The sequence below is a fragment of the Dipodomys merriami genome, unplaced genomic scaffold, assembly GCF_024711535.1.
Source record: "Dipodomys merriami isolate MVZ:Mamm:240054 unplaced genomic scaffold, mDipMer1.0.p SCAF_198, whole genome shotgun sequence".
Taxonomy (NCBI): Eukaryota; Metazoa; Chordata; class Mammalia; order Rodentia; family Heteromyidae; genus Dipodomys; species Dipodomys merriami.
The window spans coordinates 1,371,427-1,399,219 of record NW_027203359.1 but is presented as its reverse complement, the minus strand read 5'-3'; the positions used below and the strand labels follow the sequence as shown (position 1 = coordinate 1,399,219).

Below are 27,793 nucleotides of genomic sequence, written 5' to 3'. Positions count from 1 at the left end.
TTTATAAGGGAATTGGCTCAGTCAATTATGGAGGCTGAAGGCCCCAGGGCAACTTGTAAGCTGAAGACTGGTTCAAGTCCCATGGAGGAAGAGCATTTAGATTCCTCCTGGGTCTAAAGCAAATCTGATGGAAGAAAGACAGGGTGGCAAGTTCCTGTTCGGTTAGAAGGTAGACAGGCTTAGGTAACCATGCTTAGGAACAAGTTTCTCTTAAGTTCTTGGCTTTGGTTGCTTTTGAAAAGACAGGCACAACTAACTCTATTTAGAACCTGACAACATGCCTGCTTGACTGAACAGTTGCTGTTGTTTTTTTCTAAACTATCTGTCTCTGAATAGTCCCTCATCACCAGTATAAGATTTTGCCTGGTAGGTCTCTCTTGGTTGCTGGAATAAGATGTTCCAGTTTGTCTGATTCTGTGTTGGAGGGGGTGGCAGACAGGTCATGTGGGAGTCTGTGCCAGCAAGACTTTTTTTTTCTGGCCAAATTTAAGCCACAAAGAGATAGAAGAAATGCTCCCACGCAGAGCCTGCCTAGAATCCATTCATTTTTGAAAAGCTAACTCAGTTTGACACATACGTACTTATAAGAGTCATTGTTATGGATCTGACTACGTATGTCCCAGAGTAGGGTCTAATCTCTACTGACAAAAAGACTAGAATAACTATGGTTAAATTATAAAGCAGTGAGACTCCTCAGAAGAAGCGAGAATAGCAAAAAGACACATGAGGAAATGTTCAATATCCCTGCCCATAAAGGAAATGCAAAACAACTCTGAGATTCCATCTCACTCCACTTAGATTGGTCAACATCATGAGTTTGAACAACAAATGCTTGTGGGGATGTGGGGGAAAAGGAACCCAATTGCACAGTTGGTGGGAATGTAAACTAGTACAACCACTCTGGAAGGCAGTTTGAGGTTCCTCAAAAAACTAAACATAGAACTTCCCTATGGGGGCTGAGAAGGTGGCTCAGTGGTAGAGTGCTTGCCTTGTATGCATGAGGCATGCATGGGTTTGATTCCTCAGCACCACATAAGCAGAAAAAGCCAGAAGTGGGGCTGTGGCTCAAGTGGTAGAGTGCTAGCCTTGAGCTGAAGAACTCAGGGACAGTACCCAGGCCTAGAGTTCAAGCCCCACGACCAACAACAACAACAAAAAAAAGAACTTCCTTATGACCCAGTCATACCACTCTTGGGCATCTACCCAGATCATTACAAGTCAGGATATGATAAAGACTCTTGATCATCCATGTTTTTCATTGCTGCATTATTCACAATAGCTAAATTTTGGAAATATCTCAGATGCCCTGCAACATATGAGTGAATCAATAATAGCATATTAAAAAGTTATGAAGTACAATGTAGCCATTGGAAAGTTTGGTCCATTCCATTGTATACAGCAGCCTATGGTAATAAGTAGGATTGACAGCATTACATCAGCATTATTACAGTTTCCTTGTAACCATAAGGAACATATGCACACAGGCCCATAAAAGGCTGATAACTCTGACAATTTTTTTGGGGGGGATCCAGTCATGGGGCCTGAACTCTAGGCCTGGGTGCTGTCCCTCAGCTCTTCAGCTCAAGGCTAGTGCTCTACCACTTGAGCCACAGTGCCACTTCTGGCTTTCTTCTTTTTGCTTATGTGGTGCTGAGTAATCGAACCCAGAGCCTCAGGCATGCAAGGTAAGTGCTCTACCACTGATCCACCTTCCCAGCCCCAACTCTGACAATTTTAAGTCAAAGGATACATACTTGGTTTTCTCCAAAGCTTTGCATGTACATTGGTGTCCTACTGGGGTTTGGATTTTGGGCCTTACTTTTGCTGTGCAGGTACTCTACTCTTTGAATCAAGCTTCAGCCCTGTTTCCTCTGATTATTATTGAGATAGGGTCTTTCATCAGGCCAATCTTAGTTAGATACAGACTAACAGACATATACAAAATTGACTCACAAAATCAGTTACGTTAACAATTAGAATACACTCTTTAAACATATAAATCATTTTTCATTTTTTGTGGTTTTTTTTGGTAGACAAATCAGATCTAATTCTCTTTAGGAACCAACACAGACTTAGAGCTTTTCATTCTTGAGAAAATTACAACAGAGTTCTTAGATACAAATACTCCGGTCTCCCTGTGCCTTGCATCTCTTCCCTGCTAATTGCCAGCACAAAGTTGTTGTTGTTGTTTTTTAATGAACCCAAATGTTCAGCATAGCCTCTGAACAAGGGATCCAAATTTACTGGTTGGGCAAATGGCAGAAGCTGACATAGTTCAAGCCAGCCCATCCAAGTTAGTTTAACAGAAGCCACATGTCTCAGGAGAGCCTCTAGACCACAAGAAAAGGAAGAAGAAGGATTGAAGATCAGGGAGCCCTTACCAAGGGCACATTTCAGGTTGCCCAAGTGCACAAGATCATGTCTGCCCTACCAGATGATAGGAGAAAGCTGCCAATTCTGGCTGAAGTAAAATGAAAAAGAAGTCCCTGGCACAAAAGAGATTCCAGCAGTTGTGGGGAACCAATTCCATCTGTCTTCTCCATCCAGGGTGGACTTGCTGCAAGTATGTTATGGACTCCGAAGGACCTGGGGCTGAGGGGCTGAAGGGGAGTTTTGGGGATCCTGGGGTCTTGGGTAATGGGGCAGGTGTTCTGGCTGAAGACATGGTTCACTCCTTTGAGCGAGGGATTAGCTATCATTCTAGGATTTTTTTCAGCTCTTCCTTTGGTTAGGAGTTGTGTTGTCCTTTACATGAAGAAGGCTTCTGATATAGGGTTCTCAAGACTTGAACACAGAGGACTTCTGCCCACTTTTCCTAGAATCTTTCCAGTGTTACTCTGAGTAAGACTCAGATTCACAGGCTGCTGTTCTTCATCCCCATGCTGATGGGCCTGTACTGATTGAAGCCAGGCAACAGGACAGAGCACGAGGAGATATTTCTTTGTCAGGATCAAAGTGCTCCCTGTGTTAGAGGATGCATTCCTGTGGAGAATCTGAAGGGACAGAAGAGGTTCTGCCTGTTCTATTCCATTGGGGGAGATATGATACCCTTTAGAGGACTCCCTAAATGACTAAACAGGAGGACCACCCTTGGGGAATAGAGATCGAAAACAAATGGGTGTCCCTTTCAGTCCCAGTTGTTCCTGGATTGGATCCTGGGGCATCCCCGTGAGGATCCCTGCTTTCTGGTGGCCAGATGTCTCTGCCTGTAGACCCCAGGTGCATCCCAGCCATCCCAGGGGACCAGCAGAGACAGGTACATATAGGACAAGAAGCATTATAAGGTTTATTAGTGGGGCCATATTGCCCATGGGAAAGGGAGAAGAATGGCGTCTACCCCTATCCATGTGGTAGCTCCTAATTCTGGGGCTAATGGCGGAGGTACTCTGTGTGCTCAGGTAGGTCTGGGTGCAGAGTGGGAGTGGCCAGCTATCCTGGCAGGAACACTAGGGCAGGAAGGAGCTCAAGTCTGGGTGGAGCTGGGAGCTACAGGCTGCCCCAGGAAAGGCAGTGAGGATCTGTGGTGGGGGGAATGCCCACGGTTATCAGCACCACCGATCACTTCAAAGATGGTGACCTCTATGCTCAGTGTCCTTGAGGTCTCTTCCCAACAAAGGTGACTTCCCATGCTCTTAACATCCTTCCAGTTATTAAAGTTTTTAGGTGAGATACATTTTATGTTTGCCTTGGTATGCTTGAGTAAACAGTCTTAGAGATATGTCTAGTCATAATCACAAGCCGAGAGGACTCAGACCTATCAAAAGTTTGCAGATAAAGGAATGTAGATGACTCAAAAGTTCTCCTGGAAAAGGGAACTATGGTATTTTTCCAAACACTTAAGGTCTCTTGGCATTTCTCAGGACTATTTGAATTCAATCTTGCCAGGTTTGGAACAAGACGGGAGGTGTTTCATTAAAATTCTTCCTGTCAAGGGAGACTCCAGGTAGGCAAGAAGAGAGTATGGGAAGCCTGGAGATAAGATAGAATTATTCTATTTGTTTCAGCTAAACAGGACGTGTGGAGACAGTGAATTTCCAAGCCAGAAGCAGCAACTCCACATCACAGTAACAAAGCACGTTACAGGGAGTTGGGGATTTAGCTCAGTGGAAAAGCACTAGCCTGGCAACTGCAAGGCCCTGAGTTTGATCTTCAGCCTTGCAAAAACAAAAACATGTTCCTGGAAAGTCAGCACAGCCCTCTCTCAGTCCTCACATCTGGGGAGAGACTGAAGCAAGATCTGAGATGTAATGAAAGCACTAGGACATGAAGGATAGTAAAGGCTTGCCAGGCACTGGTGGCTCATACCTGGAGGCTGAGATCTGAGGATCTCAGCTTAAAGCCAGCTGGGGCAGGAAAATCTGTGAGACCCTTATCTCCAATTAACCACCAGAAATCCAGATGTGGAGCTATGGCTCAAAGTGATAAAGCGTTAGCCTTAAGCAATAAAAGCATGGGACAGTGCCCAGGCCCTGAGTTCAAGCCCCATGACCGGGTTTAGGGGGTAGGGGAGATAAGAATGGTAGGGATAGATGTATATAGAGGTGAACAGGCCCTTTAAGAGAGATGGATGAGGTACTTCTTTGTACCTCAGGTTTTTTGAGGAAATTTGTAGCCTTTTATAACTTAAGGAAAACTTGCTGTGACATATTTATTGCTATTTGATTGTGTGTGTGTGTGTGTGTGTGCACGCGCACATGAGCGCACACGCCAGTGCTAGGGGTTGAACTCAGGGGCTGGGCCCTGTCCCTTCCCTTTGTCACTCCTGGCTGGCACTGCACCACTTAAGCCACAGCTCCACTTTCAGCTTTTCATCGGTTAATTGAGGATAAGAATCTCATGGACTTTACTTCACAGGCTGGCTTTGAACCACAGAGGTCAGCTTCCTGAATAGCTAGGATTATAGGTGTGAGCCTACTACCGCCTGGCTTACCACTTGTTTTTACACATTCTTTCCTCCCTTGGCCTTAGACCTGGGTCTAAGAGTTTTCATCCCACAAAGACTAATTAAGATAACAAGCTTCCACATGAGCTTGAACAGAATAATCAAGAAGAGGGCAGAAAGGAGAGAAAATACGAACAACTCGGAATCTCCAAAGACTTACCATAGCAGAGAAAAGCCACCTGCTCTCGAGTAAGAGCCTCCCTACGTGGGTGTCTCCTGACTGGCTAGCCCATCCCAGGTCTTGACATCTTGAAGGGAGTGAAGTGGGAATTCATTCCTCCATGTGGGAGGAAAACGCTGAGCCAAAACCCTGCAAAGTCTGAAGAATGGTTCTCAGACACTTTCAAGTTGGTTTGGGCTGACGGGAGGGGCAGAGGGTCCATCCCATAGGAGAAGTTCTTCATGGTGGATACTTTTGAGTGGCAGGTAGTGGTTACAGAAACAGGTTTCGGCTGTGCACGACATTCCTACAATGCATCATGTTATCATGATATTAACAAGACTGCCATGTATAAAAATGAGGTCTTAATTAGGTTCCATGGAGCCATTTTTCTCTGGTGCCAGCACATGCAAGGAAGTGGCATCATTCAGTCAGGCTCAGCCTGGTACCTAGAGCTGTTACAAATAAATGTATTTATTTCTTGCAGGGTTACTGACGCAGAATAATTGGCATGAGTTTAAGGTGCACAGCTGAATGCATGCACGTGCTTGCATCCATGAAAAAAATCTTAGTGCAGATAATGAGCATATCCATTATTCTCAAGTATCCTTAAGCACGACTTTACAATTCACTCCTTTCTTCATCCCAGGAAACCACTGACCTGCTCACTATAACTGTTTTCTAGAACTTGTGGAATTAGAATTGCACAGTATTCATTCTTTTTTGACTGGCTGCTTCCACTTAATACGATCCTTGTGAGATTTGCCTGTGCAATTGTATATATCCATATAGGTTATTTTTATTGGCTATCCAGTGTTGTAAGCAACACTTGGTGACAACATTCTCCGTTTCCATCTGTATTGCCTTGACAGCATGGAAGGTGGAAAGAAATATTGTCCTCTGGGCTCCTACCTTCTCCAGCTGAGCCGTGTAAAGCATGCAGATAAAAGATTAACAAGAAAAGTAGACAAGTTTATTAACGTGAATCTCATGTTTACTTGTGGGGACACTCAATGAATTAACTCCAGGGGGTGGTTAGAACCTGGGCTTGCATGGCATCTTAAGAAAAGAACAATAGGTTTTTAGGGAAGTGAACAAAGGCTTTGAGTTTCTATGGTGGAATATTTTGGAAGATCATCATGTATGCGTTTGTAGACTGGTTCTTCTGTCTGCTGTCTCTTGATTGATAAGGGTTTAGAGTTGTCTCCCTTGATTAACCTTTGCCCTTGTGGTAGAGAAGGGGGGAACTGTTATAAATTTACAGTAGTATCTCCTTATCTGCAGTTGAGCTTTTGCTATTTTGGTTACTTGTAGTCAACCACAGCCCACAACGACTAGATGGAAAATCCCAGAAATAAAAAATTCATAAATGAAATTGCATGATGAAATCCCATTCCAGCTAGACTGTGAATCAGCCCTACATCCCAAGTTCCTATGTTGTATTTGCTGCCCTCTCATTGGTTATTTAGTAGCCAACCTGATTGTCAGTTGAGCTGTGTTCAAGTAACTCTAGTATTATTTAACAATGCTCCCAAAGTATAAAGGTAATGATGCAGAGGAGGCATCAAGGCATAACACGTGCAAGAACAGATCAACTTTGACACTGTGGAGATTGGAGGAGGAGGGAAGAGGTTCAGGCACCCCCTGAAGGTCTTGAACTGCATCTCCCACACTTTGAAGGTGGTAGGGAGGACCAAGAGCTGTGATTCTGTCTGCTTCTCGGTTATCCTTGCATATTCAGGGTGGGATGTTCTGCTACTGCTGTCCTCTAGATGCTAGATGTCTCCCCAGAGACATGCAACGTGGGGAATGCTGCTTCCCAGGATGTTTGTGTTGAGGTGATAGGGCCTCCTGGGAGATACACAGCTGGGAAGGGATTTTTCAGGACCCTGGTTAGTTCCTAGGAGGATTCAGAAGCACAGGACTGGCCTCATCCAATCTCTTTCTGCCTCTGTATTTTGAGATGTGAGTTCTTCCCACATGCACTCCAGCCACGGCCACCCACCTTGCAGGACACCGCTGGAGGCCAGCTTCAAGCCTCCAAAGCTGTGAGCTAAGCTTCTTTTCTATATAAAATAGCTTCTAGGGGTATGATAGTGCAGTGTTGACAACTGACTAATACAGCTATGCTTTGGCCCCTTTGTAAAAATAATCAACCAACCATGTCTATAGGACTTACTTCCAGATGCCATTGAACTCCCCTGATCTATATATCTACACACAGACATACAGACAAACCACATTATCTTTATACAAATATATTACCTCCATTATTGCAGCCATGCTGAAATCAAGTAATGTAAGTCTCTGACATTGTTCAAAGTTTCTTTGGCACTCCACATCCTTTGCATTTCCATGTAAGTTTTAGAATTAACTTTCAGATGCTATGGAAGTAATTTTAAAAATTTAGTGAGGATTGAATTGAATTAATACATCAATCTAGGGAGGATCTATATGGTAAAAATATGATCTGTAAAACATGCATGATGCTGAGCACTGATGGCTCACATCTGTAATTCTAGCTGCTCAGGAAGCTCAGATCTGAGGATCATGGTTTGAGGCCAGCAAAGGGAGGAAAGTCCATGGGACCCTTATCTCCAACTGACCAGCAAAAAGCTGGAAGTAGAACTTTGGCTTAAGTGGTAGAGTGCTAGCCTTGATCCCAAAAGCTCAGGGATAGTGCTCAGGTCCTGAGTTTGAGCCCCAGAACTCTCTCACACACATACACACACACACACACACACACACACACACACACACACACACATCACATCACATATGGCTCCTCATGTGTTTAGGTCTGCTTTCATTTCTCTCAGTAAAATAGAAGTTTATGTAGTCTTCACTATACAAGTCTTGCACAACTTTGATGAAAAATTTCAAACATATACATGTATACAGACATATACATATATGTGTATTTACAAGTGATCTATATGTATATGCATATACATATATACCCACACGCACACATATATGTATGGTACTGGGAACTGAATACAGAGCCTGGCACATGCCAGGCAATCACTCTATCATGTGAGACACACTCCCCAACCCTTTTGTTTGCATTTTGCTTGTTTGTGACATAGGATCTCACTGAATTTGTCCAGGCTGGCCTCAAACTCACAATCCTTAGTACCTGTGTCTCCCAAGTTACTGGGATTGACCCACTTTTACTTCTGATGCTATTGTAAATGATATTTTTATTTACTTTTTAATCAGTCACAACTAAATATAGAAATACAATTGCATTTGTGTCCTGTCACTTTGTTAAATTCATTTATTAGTTCTTGGGAGGGTTTTCCCCCCAGATTCCATTGGATTTTTACATAGATGTAGCTTTTGTGGAGTCCATTCTATTTATTTCTTTTTTCTGTCTCTCTTTTTATGTTTTGCCTGCCTGACTTCTACCCACCTCTCTCATGATGCCAAAAAGAAACAGAGCAGAGATGCTAACCTCATTTTTGTTCATAGTGGCAAAGTTTTGCTGTCATCAAATGTGATGCTAGCTGTGGGGTTTTTGTGCTTACCTTTCAAGGCAGACCACATCTATTCCTGTTTCCTGAGAATTATCACCATGAATGGATATTGGGTTTTCTTGAATGGTTGTTCTACATCTAGTGAACAACCTTGTGGGTTTGTTTGTCCTTGGAGTTGGTTTATATGGTTCATTAGATAAATGGATATTCAGATATTAGATAAATGGAGTATCCCAGACATAAATAATCATCTTTGATCATAATGTATTATCCTTTTTTTGTCTTGTTGGATTTGTTTTGCTAAAATTTTATGAAGAATTATTGTATCTGTGTTATGGGAGATAGCGATATGTAGTTTCATTGTCATGTATTTTCTTTTTCTTTTTCTTTTTTTGCCAATCCTGGGGCTTGAACTCAGTCTGGGCACTGTCCCTGAACTTCTTTTGCTCAAAGGCAGCACTCTACCAGCCATAGCGCCACTTCCAGATTTTTCTGTTTATGTGGTACTGAGGTATTGAGCCCAGGGCTTCATGCATGCTAGGCAAGCACTCTACCACTGAGACACATTCTCAGCCCCTGTTATATCTTTTCTTTATGGTACCATAGTACTAAATGCACGGGATGAATTGGAAAGTGTTCATTTCTCTGCAATTTTGTGCAAGTTTGTGTAAAACTGGTATTATTGATCCCTTAAATAAGAGTGATCACCTGTGAGGTCATCTGGGCTTGTGGTCTGCAGGAGATTATTTTTAACCTCAAATTCAATTTCCTTAGAGCTAAGATGCTTTGTGTTATCTAGTTTTTCAGTGAAGTCTGATGTGCTGCATTTTTTTCCCCAGAAAAAAAAACGTCTAAGTCACTCATAATCCCTCTCCCCTTTTTTGTTGGTTGTGGGGCTTGAACTCTGGGCCGGGGCGCTGTCCCTGAGCTCCTCAGCTCAAGGCAAGTACTCTACCACTTGAGCCACAGGGCCACTTTCTGTTTTCTGGTGGTTCATTGGCTGGCTTTGAACCTATCCTCAGATCTCAGCTTCCTGAGTAGCTAGGATTACAGGCGTGAGCCACTGGCACCTGGATCCCTTATTATTTTTAATATATAGGATCCAGGGTGTTGCCCCCTCTCTCATTCCTGGTATGGGAGCTTCTGTTTACTTTTCTTTTCCCCACTGCATTCAGTCTGCCTAAAATTAAATCAACTTTTAGTCACCTGCTCAAACAACCAGTTTTCTGTTTCACTGATTTGTCTCATGGCTTTCTCATTAAAATGATTTTTTAAACTTGTGCTCTAATATAGTCATTATATTCTATATACACTGTGTAAAAGTTGAACTATGTAGCTTGAGATGGAAAAAGAAGGGGAGAAAGATGGAAGGGATGACATTGACCAAGATACATTGTGTAATATAATAGATATTTACATAGCATTTACATTGCATCAGGTACTACAAGTAATCTACAGCTGATTTACAGTGTATAGAGAGCCAGATTCCAGTGGCTCATGCCTGTAATCTTAGCTAGTTGGGATTTTGATATCTGAAGATCTCTGTTCAAGGCCAGCCAAAACAGATAAATCTTCAAGACTCTTAAAACAACTGACAAGAAGCTAGAGGTGGAGATGTGGCTCAAATGGTAGAGCACCAACTATGAGCAAAAAAAGCAAGCAAGAACACAGTCTTGCGCTCAAACCCCAGTACTGGCACAAAAATGAAAGGGAGAGGGGAGGAAGAGGAAGAGAAGGTGGGGAGGGAGAGGAAAGAAAGAAGAAAAACAGAGGGAAAAGAAAGTGAAAAGGTAAGAAAAATGAGAAGAGAAAAGGATGAGGAAGTGGGGAAGGAGTAAAGAAGGAAGGGAAAAAAGGAAGGAAGCAAGCAAAGAGAAAATAAGAGAATGGGTATCAGTTATATGCCAGCTCATGAAGGCTTGAGCATCTTTGGATTTGAGTATCTGAAGGGGTTGCTAGAACCAATCCCCCATGGATACCAAGGGACAGCTTCATATGCATCCTACTAGTTCCTAACAGGAAATCTAGAACAACTGAGAGGATTAGATCTTTTATTTCACCAGCCAGCAGTCCTGTGGGATAAGTGTTCCTATTATCATCCCGTTTTACCAATGAAAGGACTTAGGTGTGGGGGAGGTCACCCAGGAACAGCAGAGGCAAGACGTGACTCCACATTCTCCTCCATGACATTCTCCTGGCTCAGGTGTAAGGTCCTACCCTTTCTCAAGCTGGATCCTCAGCTCTGATCATCGTACCTCAAGCACCTCTTTCCAGCCCAAGCCAGTGGCTGCATTTTCATCCCTCGTAGTATGCACGTTTAGATTCTGGATAAAGCAATGCTCATTCTCTGTACAAACAAATGTTCACAAATGCATTTGCTGGAATTCAAGCAGTGAGAGATCTCATGGCATCAGGCACTCCTATTGGTGCTATTTCAAAATAATTCATGCTCATTTTGAAGATTGTGTCTCATACTGCAAGAATCTGAAATACCATCTGGACCATCATACTCATTAGAAATACAATGTAGCTGAATCTGAGCGTTCATCAGAATCTGATGCAGTTTGTTAATTGCAATTGGTCTCTACTATCTATTGCAATCCCACATATTCGTGGGACCAAACAATCGCCTGCACCTGGGCTACCCTTTCTAGACCAATAGAGTTGTCCGGCTTCCTAGTCAAGCACACATAACCAAGGGAGAAAAGGAAATGCCAGCATTGATTTCTGCTGTAAAGAATCAGATGGGACTAGTCGTGAGTCCCTACCCTGCACAGCCCTACTGCTGAGATTTGGCCCCTTGCCCAGGACTGAGCTGAACTATATCAGGAGGGAGGTAACCACAGCCAGAGCAGTCTTGTCAGTAGCTCAGAACAATGAGGACTTGAAAACCAAGATCCAGAGTTCAAGCCCCAGGACTGGCACCATAAAAAAGAAAAATGGAAAAAGTGATGAAATAGTGGTGATGCTTACTCAACCTTGGGAATATGTGCTGTACACTTAAAAGTGACTCAAATATAAGTTTTATTCATGCATATTTTACCACAATAAAAAGCCAATAATAAAAAGGCAAACAACCAAAAAATACAGACAGTGGGAGAAAAGATTCCCTCCTCATTATCTACAAACGCTTTGAGCCGGGGTTTGCTGTGACAAGACTTGTACAGCATTCATATGAGGAAATTACAAAATTTTACCAAGACTCATTTTTAAAAGGGTTCTATAAATGGAGGCAGGGACACTGTGTTCCTGGTGGGGAAACTCAATTTGGTAAGGATGTCATTTCTTCACAAATGAATCTCTAAATATAAGGCAAAAAAAAAAAAACAATCAAAAGCCAAATATCATTTCTGGAACATAACCAAGATTCTGAAGCTCATCAGAAAAACTGAACATGAAATTAGCAAGGACAGTTTTGAAAAGAAAATGAGGAAAAGGAGGAGGTGGAGGAAAAGAGAGTGAGAAAAAAGAGAAATTGAGAGGAGGGATTGTTCATGTTTTGGGAACTAGCCCCATCCTAAATAGTAATCAATGGATCAGTGGAACAAAATGCAAGATGCAGAGACAAATATAAAGATATTGTCCTGGATAAAATGTGCTGTTTGAAGAGAGTGGAAAAAGAATGGACTATGCTAAAAATGACAGAGAGCCCCCGCATGACAAAATTGTATAGAAGTACTTGTACATCCTCAGCACAAATAAAAATATGGATGAGCTGTGGATAGTACCAGTATTAATACTTCGGTTGAGATATTCACTATGACTTTAAAATGTTTCTTTGGGGAGGGGGGAAATCTGGGTTAAGTACTTCTTACAAGTACATGCTAGCCTGCAGAAATTACAATTAATGTCAAGCTAGATGCCAGTGGCTCACTCCTGGAATCCTAGCTACTCAGGAGGCTGAGATCTGAGAATCATGGTTCAAACCAGCCCAGGCAAATGTAAGAGACCCCTATCTGAAGTTAACCAAGGCTAGAAATGGAGGTGTATCTCAAGTAGTGGAGTGCCAGCCTTGAGCAGAAAAGGCCAATCCAGAGCATGAGGCCTTGAGTTCAACACAGTACTGGCTTGGCATTCAGTAAATAAATGCACTCAATAAATAATGTGATTTAAGAGGAATTAAGGATTACATCATCTCTAAACATTAGACTCATAGGTGAACATGGATATATCCTCAGGATAAGAAAAAACTTTCCCTCCATAGCCAAAAGGACAAGAAGAATTAGATTGAAAGCTAAACTTCTGCACAGCAAAACAAAATAAGAAAAAATGAACATGAAAGACAAACGTAGGTTGGGAAAATATTTGCAACCTGTGTAAAAATAGAGATAACTTCCTTAGAGACATGTGAATAGCTCTTATAAATAAGAAAAATGATACACATCTTAGTAGACAAGTGGACTACAGATGCAAATAGGCAGCTCACAGAAGACCAATAAATAAGTGAAACAAGTAAACAATTGAGCAGAAACTAGTAGAGAAAGAAACTACAAGTCTTAGTTGAAAGAAGCAGAGTGGTGATGTCTAATTTACTGATAACCATTACCTTAGTGTCTGGCATATAATAGATGCTCGATAAATGCTTGTTGGGTGCATGGATGGATGGATGGACGGATAGATGGATGGATGCATGCATAGATAAATATGGATAGATGTATGCATGGAAGGTTGGTTGGTTGGATGAATAGTTGAATGCATGCACAGAGGGGTACATGCACAGATTGATGGGTATAGACCCATGCACGAATGACTGGGTGGATGAATGCATGAACGATGCATACATGCACTGATGGATGCATTCATGGATGATTGGATGGATGGATGGATGGATGGATGGATGGTGCACAGATGGATGGGTACACAGACTGCAGAAATAAGTAGAAGAGGAAATTAGAGATATTGAAAATGATTTTAAGGCGAAAGGGGACAGCTTAGATGAATTTTTATTGTAGAGCCTATTATGCTAGTAAAACTAGCAATGATGTCATGAGTGCAGCTCTTTGTTCTAGAAAACCTCTAGGATACAGCACTCAGATGGGAGGGCCATCCGTGCTGTCTCCAGTGCCCTTTGCTTTCTGCGCTACTCCTGCCTCCTTCTCTTCCCCAGTGGATCCCAGTGCCATTGTGATTTTCTAGACACACATTGTTTTTTTGCCACCACATGTGGATCCCGTGAGCCTAAATGTGGTGATGGGCATGAGCGAGGCACCGCAGACGGTTGGGTGGCCCCGAGCTCAGGCCAGCACTGCAGGTCTCGTGCTTGCTCTCTTGAGTCAGAAGTTCCAATCTCATTTCACATTGATACTGTTGGTTTTTTGTTTGTTTTGTTTTGTTTTGTTTTGTCAGCTGTGGGACTTGAACTCTGGCCCTTGGCGCAACCCCTGAGCTCTTCAGCTCAAGATGAGCGCCCTACCGCTTGAGCCACGCGCCACTTCTGCTTTTCTGGTGGTTAAGTGGAGATAAGAGTCTCACAGACTTTCCTGCACGAGCTGGCTTTGAACCAGATTCCTCAGGTCTCAGCCTCTTGAGTAGCTAGGATCGCAGGCATGAACCACCAGCATCCAGCTTCTGCTGTTTCTAAGTAACTCACTAAAGACTCTGGCATTTGTATTATCAGCTCTAGGTTCATAGAAGCATTTGAGGTCATTGTCTTCACAGTGAAAAAAATGAGTGCTAATTCATTCTTTCCCTGTGACTCGCTAATATACCACACGAGAACTGTTTCCATCATTTTCTCTGGCAGTGAAATTATGTGTATCCTATTTACTACAAACATCATAATGCCTTTTTAAATGGGCTTCTCACTGGCTTTGGGCAAAAGGAAAGATGTAATTTCTTTCTGGAACTAATAGTATCAAAAATTAAACATTTTAAAGAGATGGCCCCAAAAGAACTCCCTTGAAGACTGGTTTATTACAGAACAATGATTCATTTAGATACCAGTCCAGGCAGTGCCTCTAAAAAGAATGAAATTTGAAGTTGTATATGTCTTTAGCACTAAAGAAATGGAAGGAAGCCAGGTGCTGGTGGCTCATACTGATAATCCTAGCTATGTAGGAGGCTAAGAGCAAGAGGATTATGGTTTGAGGCCAGTGTGGGCAGAAAAGTCCCTAAGACTGTCTCAATAGAAGAAGTTGGACATGACGGTAAGTGCCACCCCAGCTATAGTAGAAAGCCAAAAGTGGGGGAGGGGAGTCATGGTCCAGTCACCTGCCTAGGTGGAAGTGAAGCCTTATGTTAAAAATAACTAATACAGCCGGGTGCAGGTATAATCACACCTGTAATCCTAGCTACTCAGGAGGCTGAGATCTGAGGATCGTGGTTCAAAGCCAGCCCAGTCAGGAAAGTCCGTGAGACTCTTATCTCCAATAAACCTCCAGAAAACCAGAAGTGGCGCTGTAGCTCAAGTGGTAGAGCGCTCGCCTTGAGCTGAAGAATTGAGGGGACAGCACCCAGGCCCAGAGTTCAGGCCCCACAAACCTCCCCCCCAAACACACACACACACACACATACACACACACACACACACACACACAAAACCAATATAAGAAAAAGGGCTGGCATCATGGCCCAGTGATAGAGCATCTGTCTGGCAAGCATAATTCCCTGAGTTCAAACCCCAGTACCATCAAAAATAAAGAGGGAAAGGGAAAGGGAGAAAGAGAAGAGGAAGGGGAGAAGGAGGGAGAGAGAGGAAGGGAAAGGAAAAGAGAACAAAAGGGAGGGAAGAAAGGAGTAGAAGAGAGAAAAGGGAAGGAAAACAATTTTCGGAGGAGACCTTTGATCCACTTTCACACCAAAAAGAGAGTTAGTCACCCATGTCTAGGACACTGTGGAGAATGCAGTGAAGTTGACGGTGCAGTAGAAAGGTGATGAGTGATAGGGAATAGGTATGGACAGCGTATGCAATGACGTTGTATGTGAAACATCTATTCCAAAGCTTGATGACGCGGCCATTTCTTTTCACTCCTGGGCTCTCCCTTCCTGCTTGCTTCAGCATCATCTACACAAATTAAGTCATACAAGTGAAAGAACCATCTGTCTTTGGTAGGTCTTTGCCTTTCAGGCTGGATTTCTGGGAGCTCTGAGTCCCCCAAAGGGGCTTAAGTGACTGACTGGGGGAGATGGAGAGGGAAGAGCCGGGCGGGGCAGAGATCCAAGCCAGGTGAGCTGAAGAGCTCAGCCTCACCTTCTGTGTACACTGCAGGTGATCCGGGGGTCTCCATCCCTGTCCAAAGCACCAGACGATTGGAAAAGGCAGGTAGAATGACAAGACATTGCCCGGCAGTCCTTCACACTAACTCAAAGTGCCTCAGGGCCAGATTTTTCTCTCCCTCTTGTGGAAGGAAGCAGGGCAAGTTGGCTCAGGCTTGTACTCCGTGTGATGGTAGCATTTCACCTAATGGGACCATCTCTTCGGAGTCCGGGGGAGGGCAATTTGGTTCAGAAGAGAGCATAATTATATCTGCTTGCTTTTAAGGAGTAGTTTCAAGATTTAAAAGTGAAGAAGCCTGGAGATAAGTACACCACGTGATTACCTCCACCGCCTTCAACAAAGGCAGAGTCAGAAATCATGACAGCGTTTATGGGTTCCAGCAACAATACTAGCAAATGTTTGGGAGGGGGTGGGGGAATGAAGCTGGAGCTAGACATCCCTGTGATTCAGTGTCTCCCTTGGGGAAATGAATTTTTAAAACTTTCTCCTCAGCAGCTGGTGCAGTCTCATCCCAGGAGGCCAGTGCTTAAGACTCTGGGACTATAGGAATAACCAATGTGACTCGCAATTCATAGCAAAGTGCATAATTTAAAGACTCTGTCACCTCCCAGTTGTCAGCTTGTCTAGTTAGAAATAGTGATCATCTGTGTATTTTCTCCCACTCATAAACTACCTCTGGTGAAAGAGCTGGAAGCATCCTGTAGTGCAGAAGTTACCTGAAGATAGTTTGATCTCTTCAAAGATTTCATCATCTTTTGTCGAAGATGCCTTACAGTTATTAAAATGATAGGGGAGTCATAACCTTAAGAATATTAAATTCCAAAAATATCCTTCACTGTAGGAAGATCTGGAAACTTCTGCATCCATGGCTGTAACTGCTGAAAACCAAACCTGAGTGGATATACCGCTCTCCGCCCTCCCACCCCCGCTCCCTCGCTACTTTGAATCAGCCCCTGGCATCTTTGTTCGTTGAGAAATGTCACCGGTAAATTTATTCTTCAAGTAGGGGATGGAGAATATAGCTCAGTGGTAGAGCACTGGCTCTAGAATCTTCCCTGAGCAGACTTGGTTATCACCTTCTACAAACCAACCCTGTCTCTTTCCCAGCTCCCTGACCTGAGCTGGTAGCTGGCACTAGCCTCACAATCAATATGGGTCCTGGTTTGCAATGTGAGTCTGGAGCCTGGCGATGATGGCTGTGATCCTAGCTATTTTGGAGGCTGAGATCTGAGGATGGTGATTTGAAGCCAGCCCAGTCAGGAAAGTTTGTGAGACTCTCGTCTCCAATGAGCCAGTAAAAAGCTGGAAATGGAGGTGTGGCTCAAGTAGTAAAATGCCAGCCTTGTGTGAAAAAGCACAAGCCAAGAGACATTACCTAGGCCCTTAGTTCAAGCTCCATTAACTGGCACACGTGTGTGTGCACACACACACACACATACACATTGGTTTTCTTTTTTTTTTTTTTGTCGGCCGTGGGGCTTGAACTCTGGGCCTGGGCCCTGTCCCTCAGCTCTTCAGCTCAAGGCGAGCACTCTACCACTTGAGCTACAGCGCCAATTCCAGTTTTCTGGTGGTTTATTGGAGACAGGAGTCTCACAGTCTCTCCTGCCCGGGCTGGCTTTGAACCGTGATCCTCAGATCTCAGCCTCCTGAGTAGCTAGGATTACAGGCGTGAGCCACCAGCGCCCGGCACACACTGGTTTTCTTGACCTACTCCACCTTCTGAAGTAAATTCCCTTTGGGTAAGTCCTGGCAAGTGCAGGCTTAACAAATTCCTGGAGGAATTATTTCCTCACTGCAGTTCAGTAGGCGATCTGCATTTTCTTCTACCACCCTCAAGCTGTTTATTTGAAGCTGTAAGTAGAAGTGCACACAGATCTATCCTCCCTCAAGTTTGACTGAACTACTTTGTCTTTTACAGCATCTGCAAGATATCCTGAGAAGATATTCACTTGACTTTATAAACCTGGGTGTCAGCTTTGTGCTCCTCGAGCACAAAGATGCTCAACCACAGAGTCCCAAGACCTGCAAAAACAAATTACAACCTGGGTGTAGTTTCTAGGGCTGTATTTCCTGGACCAAGTTAGAAGCCCCTGGAGGGAAGAATCTGTCTCCTAGCTGCTGCTCTCTGCCTGCCCCCCAACCTTACACAGTCTGAGAAACCTCATTTAACTGTATCAGAAATGCCTGCCCTCCCACAGCTGAGTGGTGATCTGTCAGAGGAAGTCCTTCTTGACCTTGAACACATGACCTTGTATAGTAATCCTCCATCTTTAAATGTTCTCTTCAGAAAACTCGGACTTCGCAGATATTTGCATTATATATTCAAAGAGTTCTTCCTAACTGTAGAAGATGCCAAGGGGAAATGAGCAGAATCACTGTTGTCTTCAGACCAACTCAGGCCTAGCCGTGGGGCATCTTCATTCAATATTTGTAGGATGAAGGAATCAACTTCAGAAAATATATGTGTAGCTATAGATAGCACAGGCATTAAAATGCGTCCAGCACAGCCAAATCACAGCATGTCTTAATGGTGACTTAGTCATGAGGAAGATGTCCTATCCTATGGACCCTGAAGTTTAGAGACAGGACAGTTCAGAGACAGTCACTTTGGTGGCTTTAGAACTGATTTAAATGGCTGTTCCATTTAGTTATTCCCTTGTCATTGGACATTAAGGTTCCTGAAGGTTTCCAGGATTAAAACAGAGACAATGACCCTCCTTCCCTTGGACAACTAATATATGCTAAACCAAAACAGAATATACAGAACTGGGGCAGCACAGCAGAGCGTGTGTCCAGGAAGCAAAGTGAGAGGGCGAGGGAAAAGACAAGGGTCCCCACATCCTTTCAAAAGCACAACCCTCTTCCTCCCACCCCCATGGTACTCCTTTCCACTAATCCCTGCCTCCTACTCCCTCCCAGTAACGCTATTGGCTAGCAACCAGGCCTTCCTTACATGGCCTTTGGAGCTATTGGACATTTCAGATCCAAACCAGAACTCATGGTGAGCTTCCCTATATATAGTCACATGTCTGATGTCTGATTATTTAGGGGAGAGGGCAATATTCTTTGATGGGGGGGGGTGAGAGAGAGAGAGAAAGAGAGAGTCATTTTTAAGCCATTATCTCCAAATTGCTTACAGATAATTTGTGTCGATTTCTCAGTCATACGCTGGGAACACTCTCATTATGCACAGTCCTCCCCCCCTCGCCCCCAGTCCCCATAATTGCTTCTGTAAATATTCTGATTAAAGCCTACAGGACACATTTATCCAACAAATTAAGGCACGAGAAATTTGTGAGAGACTGTTAACAAAAGAGCAGAAGAGACACACAAAATGTGCACCTTGTTGGAATCCTGATTCATACAAATGAACTAGGACAGGACATGGCTGAAGAAGTTGAGCAGGGGCCAGGCAGCATTCAGGCTAAGGAATGATCAGAGCCTTCCCTCGGTGTGCTGATGGCACAGTGATTCTACTGGCAAAATCAAGTCCTTATCAGCCTCGGGTATGTCTTTATTAATGAATGAAGTGGTATTCTGTTGAGATATACTTTAGAATACTCTAGTAATGAAAAGGGGTGGGGTTGCTGGTTATACATGCCTGTAATCCTTGCATTCAGGAGGCTGAGATCTAAGGATCACAGTTTGAAGTCAGCCGAGGCAGGGGCAGGAAAAGTATATGAGATGCTTATCTCACTATTATAAAAAAAAAAAAAAAAAAAAGGAAGTGGGATTGTGGCTCAAGTAGTAGAGTGGCATTTGAGCAAAGGATGCTCAGGGACAGTGCCCAGGCCCTGAGTTCAAGCCCCAGAGTAGGCACAAAAAGGGGGGTGTTGGAGTAGGAGAAACATGATGTATGCTGTAGTTTGGATCTGGAGTAGCCCCCAAGGTTGTGTTAGAGCCTTGGTCTCCAATCTTCCTTCACCACACATGCCCGCCATTGATATACTGCCACTTCACACGCCCCAGAGCCACAGACCAAACAACTGCAGATGGAAATCGCTGAATTGTGTGAACCAAATAACCTTTGTTCTCTTTCTGTATTGATTTCTCTCAGCCATTTTGTCACGATAATGGAAAGATGAGTAAGGTAACTGGCAAAATGTTGATCATGTCTGAATTTGGGAAATAAGCACTTACTTATTCTACTCTCTCATCTTTATGTCTATTTGAAAAATCATATATTTTATTTTTTCACCATTATTGACTTTGGGGGGAAAACCAAGCAGCTAAAAGTCTGAGAGACTCTAGACTTTGCCCTTCCTCAAACTTTGGTCTTAAGGAAGGGCTCCATAGGGTCAACTTTGACCTTGAGTTCCTGGTGGCTTCCTCCCACAGTACCAGGGAGCCTGGATTGGAATGAGAAGCTGCCTGAAGATATATCTTAAATTAACATATACACAATAGATATGACCTTCACTGACCTCCAAACCAACATCTCTGTGTCCTTGGACCTCACGCAGCTCAGCTGCTCCCAGACTTGGGGTTGAACATAAATCTGATCATTCCAGGCTTAAAGCACAGGGAATGAATTATATATTCACAGCACCACCTGTGACAATTTGTTTCATTTATTGCACCTAAGAAAGAGATGGAAATGCATGAGGTGAACAGGCTTTAGATTGATTTAATTATATGATTTGAACAGATACCCATACATTCAGCAATATGTATTTTATTTTTTTATCTTTTTATTTTAAAGGCAATGTACAGAGAGGTTACGGTTCTGTAAGTCAGGTGAAGTGTACATTTCTTTTTGGACAATGTCACCTATTCCCTTGCTCTCTCCCAGTATTTCCCTCCCATCCCCACCCACAAGTTGTATAGTTCATTTTCAACCTGATGTCTAGTATCACTGCTGCACTTGTTCACCCTTTGTTTCTCCATTTCTGTGCCCCCCCACCCTCCCAAAGACAGAAAGTTGAACAAACAAGACAAAAACGAAAAGAAAAAACAGCAAAGAAAAAAGAAAAAAGCCGCTTTTTTCCATTTCCTGGAATTCATTTCAATAAATACTATTTTATATGATCAGAGGCATATAGGCATTGCATTTTTGTGTTCTTCCAAGAAGAAGTGTGTATTTTAATAAGTAAAAAAAAACTGTTGTAGGTTTTCAGCTTCAAATAACAGCTAATTTCTTATGATGTTGGTACCTGATTTGGTGGTCACTGTAGTCTGGGTGTCTATATAAAGCATGGAACTCTGAATGCCCAATTTATTTCCTTCCATTAATTCTACTAATGGCTTGTAGAGATGAAAGTGGCTTGCACTCAGCATAATCAAGGTAGGAAAAGCATGAGCTAGGTTACAATTCCAGCTGTATGACTTTAGGAAGTTACTTAGCTTTTATAGGCTCCTCACCTTCTACCAGAAGGGGTATTACATACTAGAAATACTACCCTATTGGCAGTACTCCTTTCCCAGTACGGCAGTTGGTTTTCATTGTTACAACAAAATACTTGAGGCTAGGTAACAGTATGAATAAAGAGGCTTACTTTGTCTTACACAGTTGTAGAGATCCAAGGTTGCAAGGCTGCATCTGTTGGTGGCCTTGTTACAGACGGGCTGAGGTGTGCAGATCATATGGGGAGAGAAGGGAGCAAATGGCCCTCCTCTGGCCTCCTCTCTCTCTCTCTCTCTCTCTCTCTCTCTCTCTCTCTCTCTCTCTCTCTCTCTCTCTCTCTCTCTCTCTCTCTCTCACACACACACACACACACACACACACACACACACACACACACACACACACATCTCCTGGGGCTTGAACTCAGGGCCTGGGGGCTGTTACTGAGCTTTTTTGCCCAAAGCTAGTGCTCTACCACTTGAGCCACAGTCCCATTTCCACTTTCTTGGTAGTTAATAGGAGATGAGTTTCATGGGCTTCAATGTCTAGGCGGGCTTCAAACCTCAGTCCTCAGATCTCAGCCTCCTGAGTAGCTAGGATTACAGGCCTGAGCTAGCCGGCCCAGCTGGGTCTCTTTATAAAGCCACTGACGCCTTTCACTGATTGTTTCTGAACCTTCTTCATTTTCACGAACTTTTTCCAGTTTCTGGGATATTATAAGGTTAGCAGATGGCTGTCCATCGCTGGCTGTGTTTGGTAACAGGAGCAGTGGTGCTCTCTGGTCTCACAGCTTTGGAGTTGTGACGCCTCCAGGCCTTCACTTTGCTACCTCCCTAGTGGGGTACATTTTGCAAGCTCTCTTGGTTCCAACAGTTCACTGGAGCAGAGAACTCAAATTTCTCAGATAGTGAGGAACTAATTACACAACACCGTGGTTAGTATGTGTTCTTTTGGACTGGGTTTAAAAAACACGCAAAACCATTGTTTTCAGCTTAGCTATTATACTTAATTCTCCACAACTTCAACAATCTCGATTGCAGCTTAAACTTGGAAGTTGGAATTAAGGATCCTAACAGGAGAACAGATGGCATAATTCTTTATAAAACTTTATAAAATTGCCACTTCCAGGGCTGAGGGCACTTTGATTTTGACAATAAGGGTTCCCAAAGGAACCTGAGTGCTGTGATTATAGGCTCCTACCTATAAACCTAGCTACTCAGGAAGCTGACATCTGAGGATTGTGGTTCAAAGCCAGCCCAGATAGAAAAGTCTATGAGACTCTTATCTCCAACTAACCACCAAAAAGCTGGAAGTAGAGCTGTGGCTCAAGTAATAGAGTACCAGCTTCAAGCAAAAAAAAAAAAGCCTATCAAGAGTATAAAATACCTAATTCAACCCCCAGTGCCAGGACAAAGAAAAAGGAATTCCCAAAGGAGAGATGATGGTCTGACTTAGTTCTTTCTACCACCAAAGCCCCAACCAACTCCTAATGGATTGCTTTCTGTCTCTCAATCCTTCTTTACCAAAGCATCCTGTCCCTCCCATTCCACTCCATCCAGCAAAAAGCTGAACTCAGGAACTTCCTTTCTTCTAGTTCCCAGCTGTTCACTTCCTACCCAAATGTAGCTCTTGGCGTGAAGGGATTTAATTGGGGAGCTGGATGTTCCTACAGAAGCGCATCTGGAGGGGTTAGCTCAACCTCAGGAGACCGACCGACTGGTCCTAATCCCACAGGCTCATACCTCTCAAGCTGTAACATGGCATCCACTGGCTGAGCTTCAGCCACAAGGAGAGGTCTGGCTTGAGGATAAAGAGGGACCTTCAGGAAGGGAGAATGGATGAGTCCTTTAGATCCCAGTAAAGAGAGCCACTAAAGAAAGTAAACTTAAAAATAGAGGAAAGTGTGGTGAAAAAGCAGATTTGATCTGAATAAGAAACTGATTCCAAGGATGCCTGCCTGCTCCTTTTTTTTCCCCACTAAGGCCAGTCCTTTAACAAACCAGGCAGTTGCCGTGCACTGTGTCATTTGCTGGAAGAATCGGGGTCCTTCCAGTGGGAGTGGGCTGACCTCCCAGCCCCTTCTGACAAATGCCATGTGTATCAATGGTCTGTTTTACCTTTCTGGTGATTTTGCTTATTGTTTGTTTCTTTGGCTTTTTGTTGGTTGTAGTGCTTGAACTCCTCAGGGCCTTGGTGCTGTCCCTGAGTTCTTTTTCAGGCTAGTGCTCTACCACTCTGAGCCACAGTTCCACAGGGACTTTCCTGCTTGGGCTGGCTTTGAACAACTACCCTCATCTCAGCCTCCTGAGTAGCTAGGATTACATGCATGAGCCACCGGTGCCTGGCACATTTTATTTTTTTGTCTTGTCTTGTGGTAGGGTCTCACTATATACCCCAGGCTGGGCTTCAACTCAATATACCTTCATCCTTTCCTCAGTTTCCCAAGTGCTGGTGTTAGAGGGATATACCATTGCACCCAAGTTTATCTATATTTTCTTAATGACACGCACAGTCTTGCAAGATATAATTTTAGCTACATGTCTGTGTACTTAGGTAGAAAAACAAAGTGGAAATTGAGAGACATTTTATGTTTAATCAACTTGTAACACTTCACACCTCTGTTGTCACCCCCAAAGAGTTTTGTTTAAACGGAGAAAATCATGGGTGATTTCTCACGGTTACCTATACTGGCATATGTTTCCTGTCTGGATCACTTCCACCATACCCCAACTAATACACACATACCTTCACCTTCAGCTCTCCCTGTGGGGTCTTCCTAGAGCCCCACTTGTGAGGGGGCTCCCCTTGGCACCTCCCATCAAACCCTGAACTTCCTCTAGCAGAACACGAGCCAGACCTGTGTGAGGACATGAACCAGATCCATCCAGCTCTCTATGTGTTTGTGTTTCTTTTCCCGCGTATAGATTCGTAGCATATGGGCTTACAGCAGCGGGGCTCTGTGCGCAGAGCAGCACCAGCGCCTTCCAACAGAGGTGGGGCGCTCCCCTCTCTGCCAGAAAGGGCAAGACTGGGCTGTTGTTGTTGTTGTTGTTGTTGTTGTTGTTGTTAAATGACAATTGCTTCGGGTCTTTCGTGCTAATCATCAAAGCCATGCCCTCCACTCGTCCACATGCCAACCCTCTCTGACTCTCTTCTGATTTTTTTGGTCCCCTTCAGGGTTTGGAATGACGACCCCAGCGACAGTCGGAGGGAAGATCTTCCTGATCTTCTACGGCCTCATCGGGTGTGCCAGCACCATCCTCTTCTTCAACCTCTTCCTGGAGCGTCTCATTACCGTCATCGCCTACATCATGAGGACCTGCCATCAGCGCCAGCTGCGCAGACGGGGAGCGCTGCCCCAGGACAGCCTGAAGGCCCCCAGGAAGGGCGAGGCGGACAGCCTGGCGGGCTGGAAGCCCTCGGTGTACTATGTCATGCTGATCCTGTGCTCGGCCTCGGTGCTCATCTCCTGCGGAGCCTCGGCCCTCTACACTCCTATGGAAGGCTGGAGCTACTTCGACTCGCTCTACTTCTGCTTTGTGGCTTTTAGCACCATTGGCTTTGGGGACCTGGTCAGCAGCCAGAACGCCCAGTATGACAACCAGGGCCTCTACCGCTTCGCCAACTTCGTCTTCATCCTCACGGGCGTCTGCTGCATCTACTCCTTGTTCAACGTCATCTCCATCCTGATCAAGCAGACGGTGAACTGGATCCTGAGGAAGATAGACGGCCGGTGCTTCCAACAGTGCCAGCGGAGACTCCTGCGGTCCAGGCGGAACGTGGTGATGCCGGGCAACGTGCGCAGCAAGGGCAACATCTCCATAGAGACGGACGGGGTGGCGGAGAGCGACACGGACGGCCGTCGCCTCTCGGGGGAGATGATCTCCATGAAGGACTCCAACAAGGTCTCGCTGGCCATCCTGCAGAAGCAGCTGTCAGAGATGGCCAATGGCGGCCCCCACCAGCCCAGCACGCAGGCCCTGGAAGATGAGTTCTCCGGAGGCGTGGGCGCCTTTGCCATCATGAACAATAGGTTGGCAGAGACCAGTGGGGACAGGTAGAGGCGGGGCGGGGCCGGCGCGGTGGGCGGGGCCGGCGCGGTGGGCGGGGCCGGCGCGGTGGGCGGGGCCGGCGCGGTGGGCGGGGCCGGCGCGGTCCCGAAGCTGAGAGGCCGTGGAGGATGTCATTCACAGTGTGAGCTCAGCTCTGCCTCTCTCTAGCCCCACATCAGGAGCTGTTTCCCATTGGTCCAACCCCAACTTTCAAAATCTGACCATAACCCCAACCGAAACAGCCACCATCCAGGTCTGGAATGAATGGGAAGCGTCCTCGCCCAGGTCTTAACGGCTGTTCTTCCAGCCCAGGTCCGTCTGTCTTTGCAAAATGAAATCCTACAGACAACCCAGGACGAACGTGGCTGATCATCTCTTCATCGCGGGTTTCACCTCAGCCTTGCTTTCCTGCCCACTCTGCTCTTAGTGGGGAACCAAAAACCGGAAGACACTAAGACGTCCTGGAATTCGAAATGCTGAATCTTCAAGAAAAGGGAAAGAAAGTTCCAGAATGTGCCTAGACCTTCTTCTTTCTGCTAGGGTTTCCTTCCCAATGGATTTGTTCTGTGGATAGGGAAAATATCTAGCCTGATTATTTGGGGGGGGGGAGAGGGAGAGTGCCAGAACTGGGGCTCGAACTCGGGACCTGGGCTCTGTCTCTGGGCTTTTATTGCTCAAGGCTGGCTCTATCACTTGAGCCACAGCTCCACTTCTGGCATTCTGGTGGCTAATTGGAAATTAGAGTCTCACAGACTTTACTGACCAGAGTGGCTTCAAACCACAATCCTCACCTCTCAGCCTCCTGGGTAGCTAGGATTACAGGTATGAGCCACAAGCACCATCCTACCTGTTCTTTATACCAACTTCTTGGCTTTCAGTTGCCCTTTGTGTTTTTAAGAGCAGGTTTGGTTAAGGTGTCTTTGGGACCTCAGTGGGGGAAGAAGATTAAATTCCACTTCAGGCCTTTAGATTGCACTAAGCTGGCGGCTAGGGAGGGGAGGGAGACAGAGACTCACTTTTGTAACTAAAGAACCTAGTTTAACGTTTTCTTTTTGAACGGTCACATAGACCATTTCATTTTTACCAGGGCTTGGGGGCCCATTGCTGACTATTTATTAGAGTTGAAAATTTAATAAATTCTCATTTTATTAAATAAAGTTTGTTGAGTACTCATTGTGGGCTGTGAAGGAGAGAATCTAATTAAACAGAGATTTATTGTGGTCAGGAAAAAAGGGAGTAGGAGATTGGCCTTAAGAGATACCAGCATCTTGGAATGTTGGCTATAAGTGAAGAGTGGTTTTTCTGGTCTGGTCCACTATAGGTCTATGTGAGTCTCCTCTACCATTACAACATCCATTCCAGGAAGGAAAGCTGTTGACCTTCTTTGTAGACATGGGAGAGAACTTTTTAGAAATAATAGCAAACCTCCGTTGTGTTAACAAGCTAAGAGTTGTGTGTACACACCAGTTTTAGAAATGAAGAGGTGAGACTGGCCTATACAGGAGAGAAAGTCGCAGTTGGGGATTTAGCTTAGTGGAAGAGTGCTTGCCTGGTGCATTCTCAGGCCCTAGGTTTGGTCCTCAGCTCTGAAAAACAAAAGAAGAAGAGAAAGTCGAAAACCAAAGGCAAATGTAAAAGGAAGGTAGAGCATGATCCTGAGAGCTGAGGACCACCAGGCACACCTCCTCCAGCCCCCTTGATCTTAACATAAGAAAGTGGGGCACCAGAGATCACTCCTGTCTGTGGTTATAGGGTGGGAGGAAAATGATGGGTGAACTCAAGGCTCTTGGCCCCTCCTCCACCCAGCTCCCAATCTCTCTGCAGGTGACTCTCTTTCCTCTAGCTGGCAAATCCCAATGTTTTCTTGCAACTCCGGTGTGCAGTTGCAGAAGCGTGATAGACTGCCTCCTTGCTTTGAACTTAAGAGCTGCAAAACTCCACACTAAGAAAGCTTAGACCACCATCTGCCTCACTCATCACTGGAAAGCATCCTTGATCTGCTGCTGGGTCCCTGTTAGGAATCCCTGACCACAGAGCAAGCTGCCCCCTAGGCTCTGCTTTGAGAACAGGTTGGGTGCTGACCCCTAGCAATTGCAGATTCCTGGTATAGGGACTAGCATAAAGCAGGTCCTTGCATCTCCAGTGTGTGTCCCTAGGGATGGTTGGAATGTGCTGGGAGACTAAGGAGCATCAGAAGAAGTATGGCTCACCTTCAAAGAGGTGAGCAGGATTTTGTGGCAGGAATTTGGCAGAGATGTCACAATGGATGGCTTCTGTAAGTAGGGTATGGAAATGATACAAGCTTTTAAGCTACATTTTTTAAAAAATGAGCTTGAGCTTCCTAAAATTCGCCTCTGGGTCTCAGAGAATGAGCTTGTTCTTCTTTAGGTTGAAAGATTCATGATGGGAACATTGGAGGTCCAGTGCAAGAAGAAAAGTATAATACTTTATGGTGGAGGGTGGTTAAGAGGAAGGAGGGAGGGAGAGAATGAAGGGAAGGGAGGGAGAAAGAAAGGGAGGAAGGAAGGAAGGAAAGAGGGAGGGAAGGAAGGAAGGGAGGGAGGGGGAGGGAAAGAGGAGAGAGGGAAAGAAGGAAG

The 27,793-nt window shown here is 44.7% G+C and overlaps 1 protein-coding gene across 1 annotated transcript in view; it reads left to right on the top strand.

The window, feature by feature from the left end:
- Window positions 1-25,205, top strand: part of Kcnk13 (potassium two pore domain channel subfamily K member 13) — a 66,679-nt gene extending 41,474 nt beyond the window's left edge. Inside the window, exon 2 of the mRNA XM_070028522.1 lies at window positions 24,322-25,205. Coding sequence (XP_069884623.1) covers window positions 24,322-25,205 — 884 coding nt within the window. The remainder of the gene's footprint in view (window positions 1-24,321) is intronic.
- The last annotated feature ends 2,588 nt before the right edge of the window (window positions 25,206-27,793 follow it).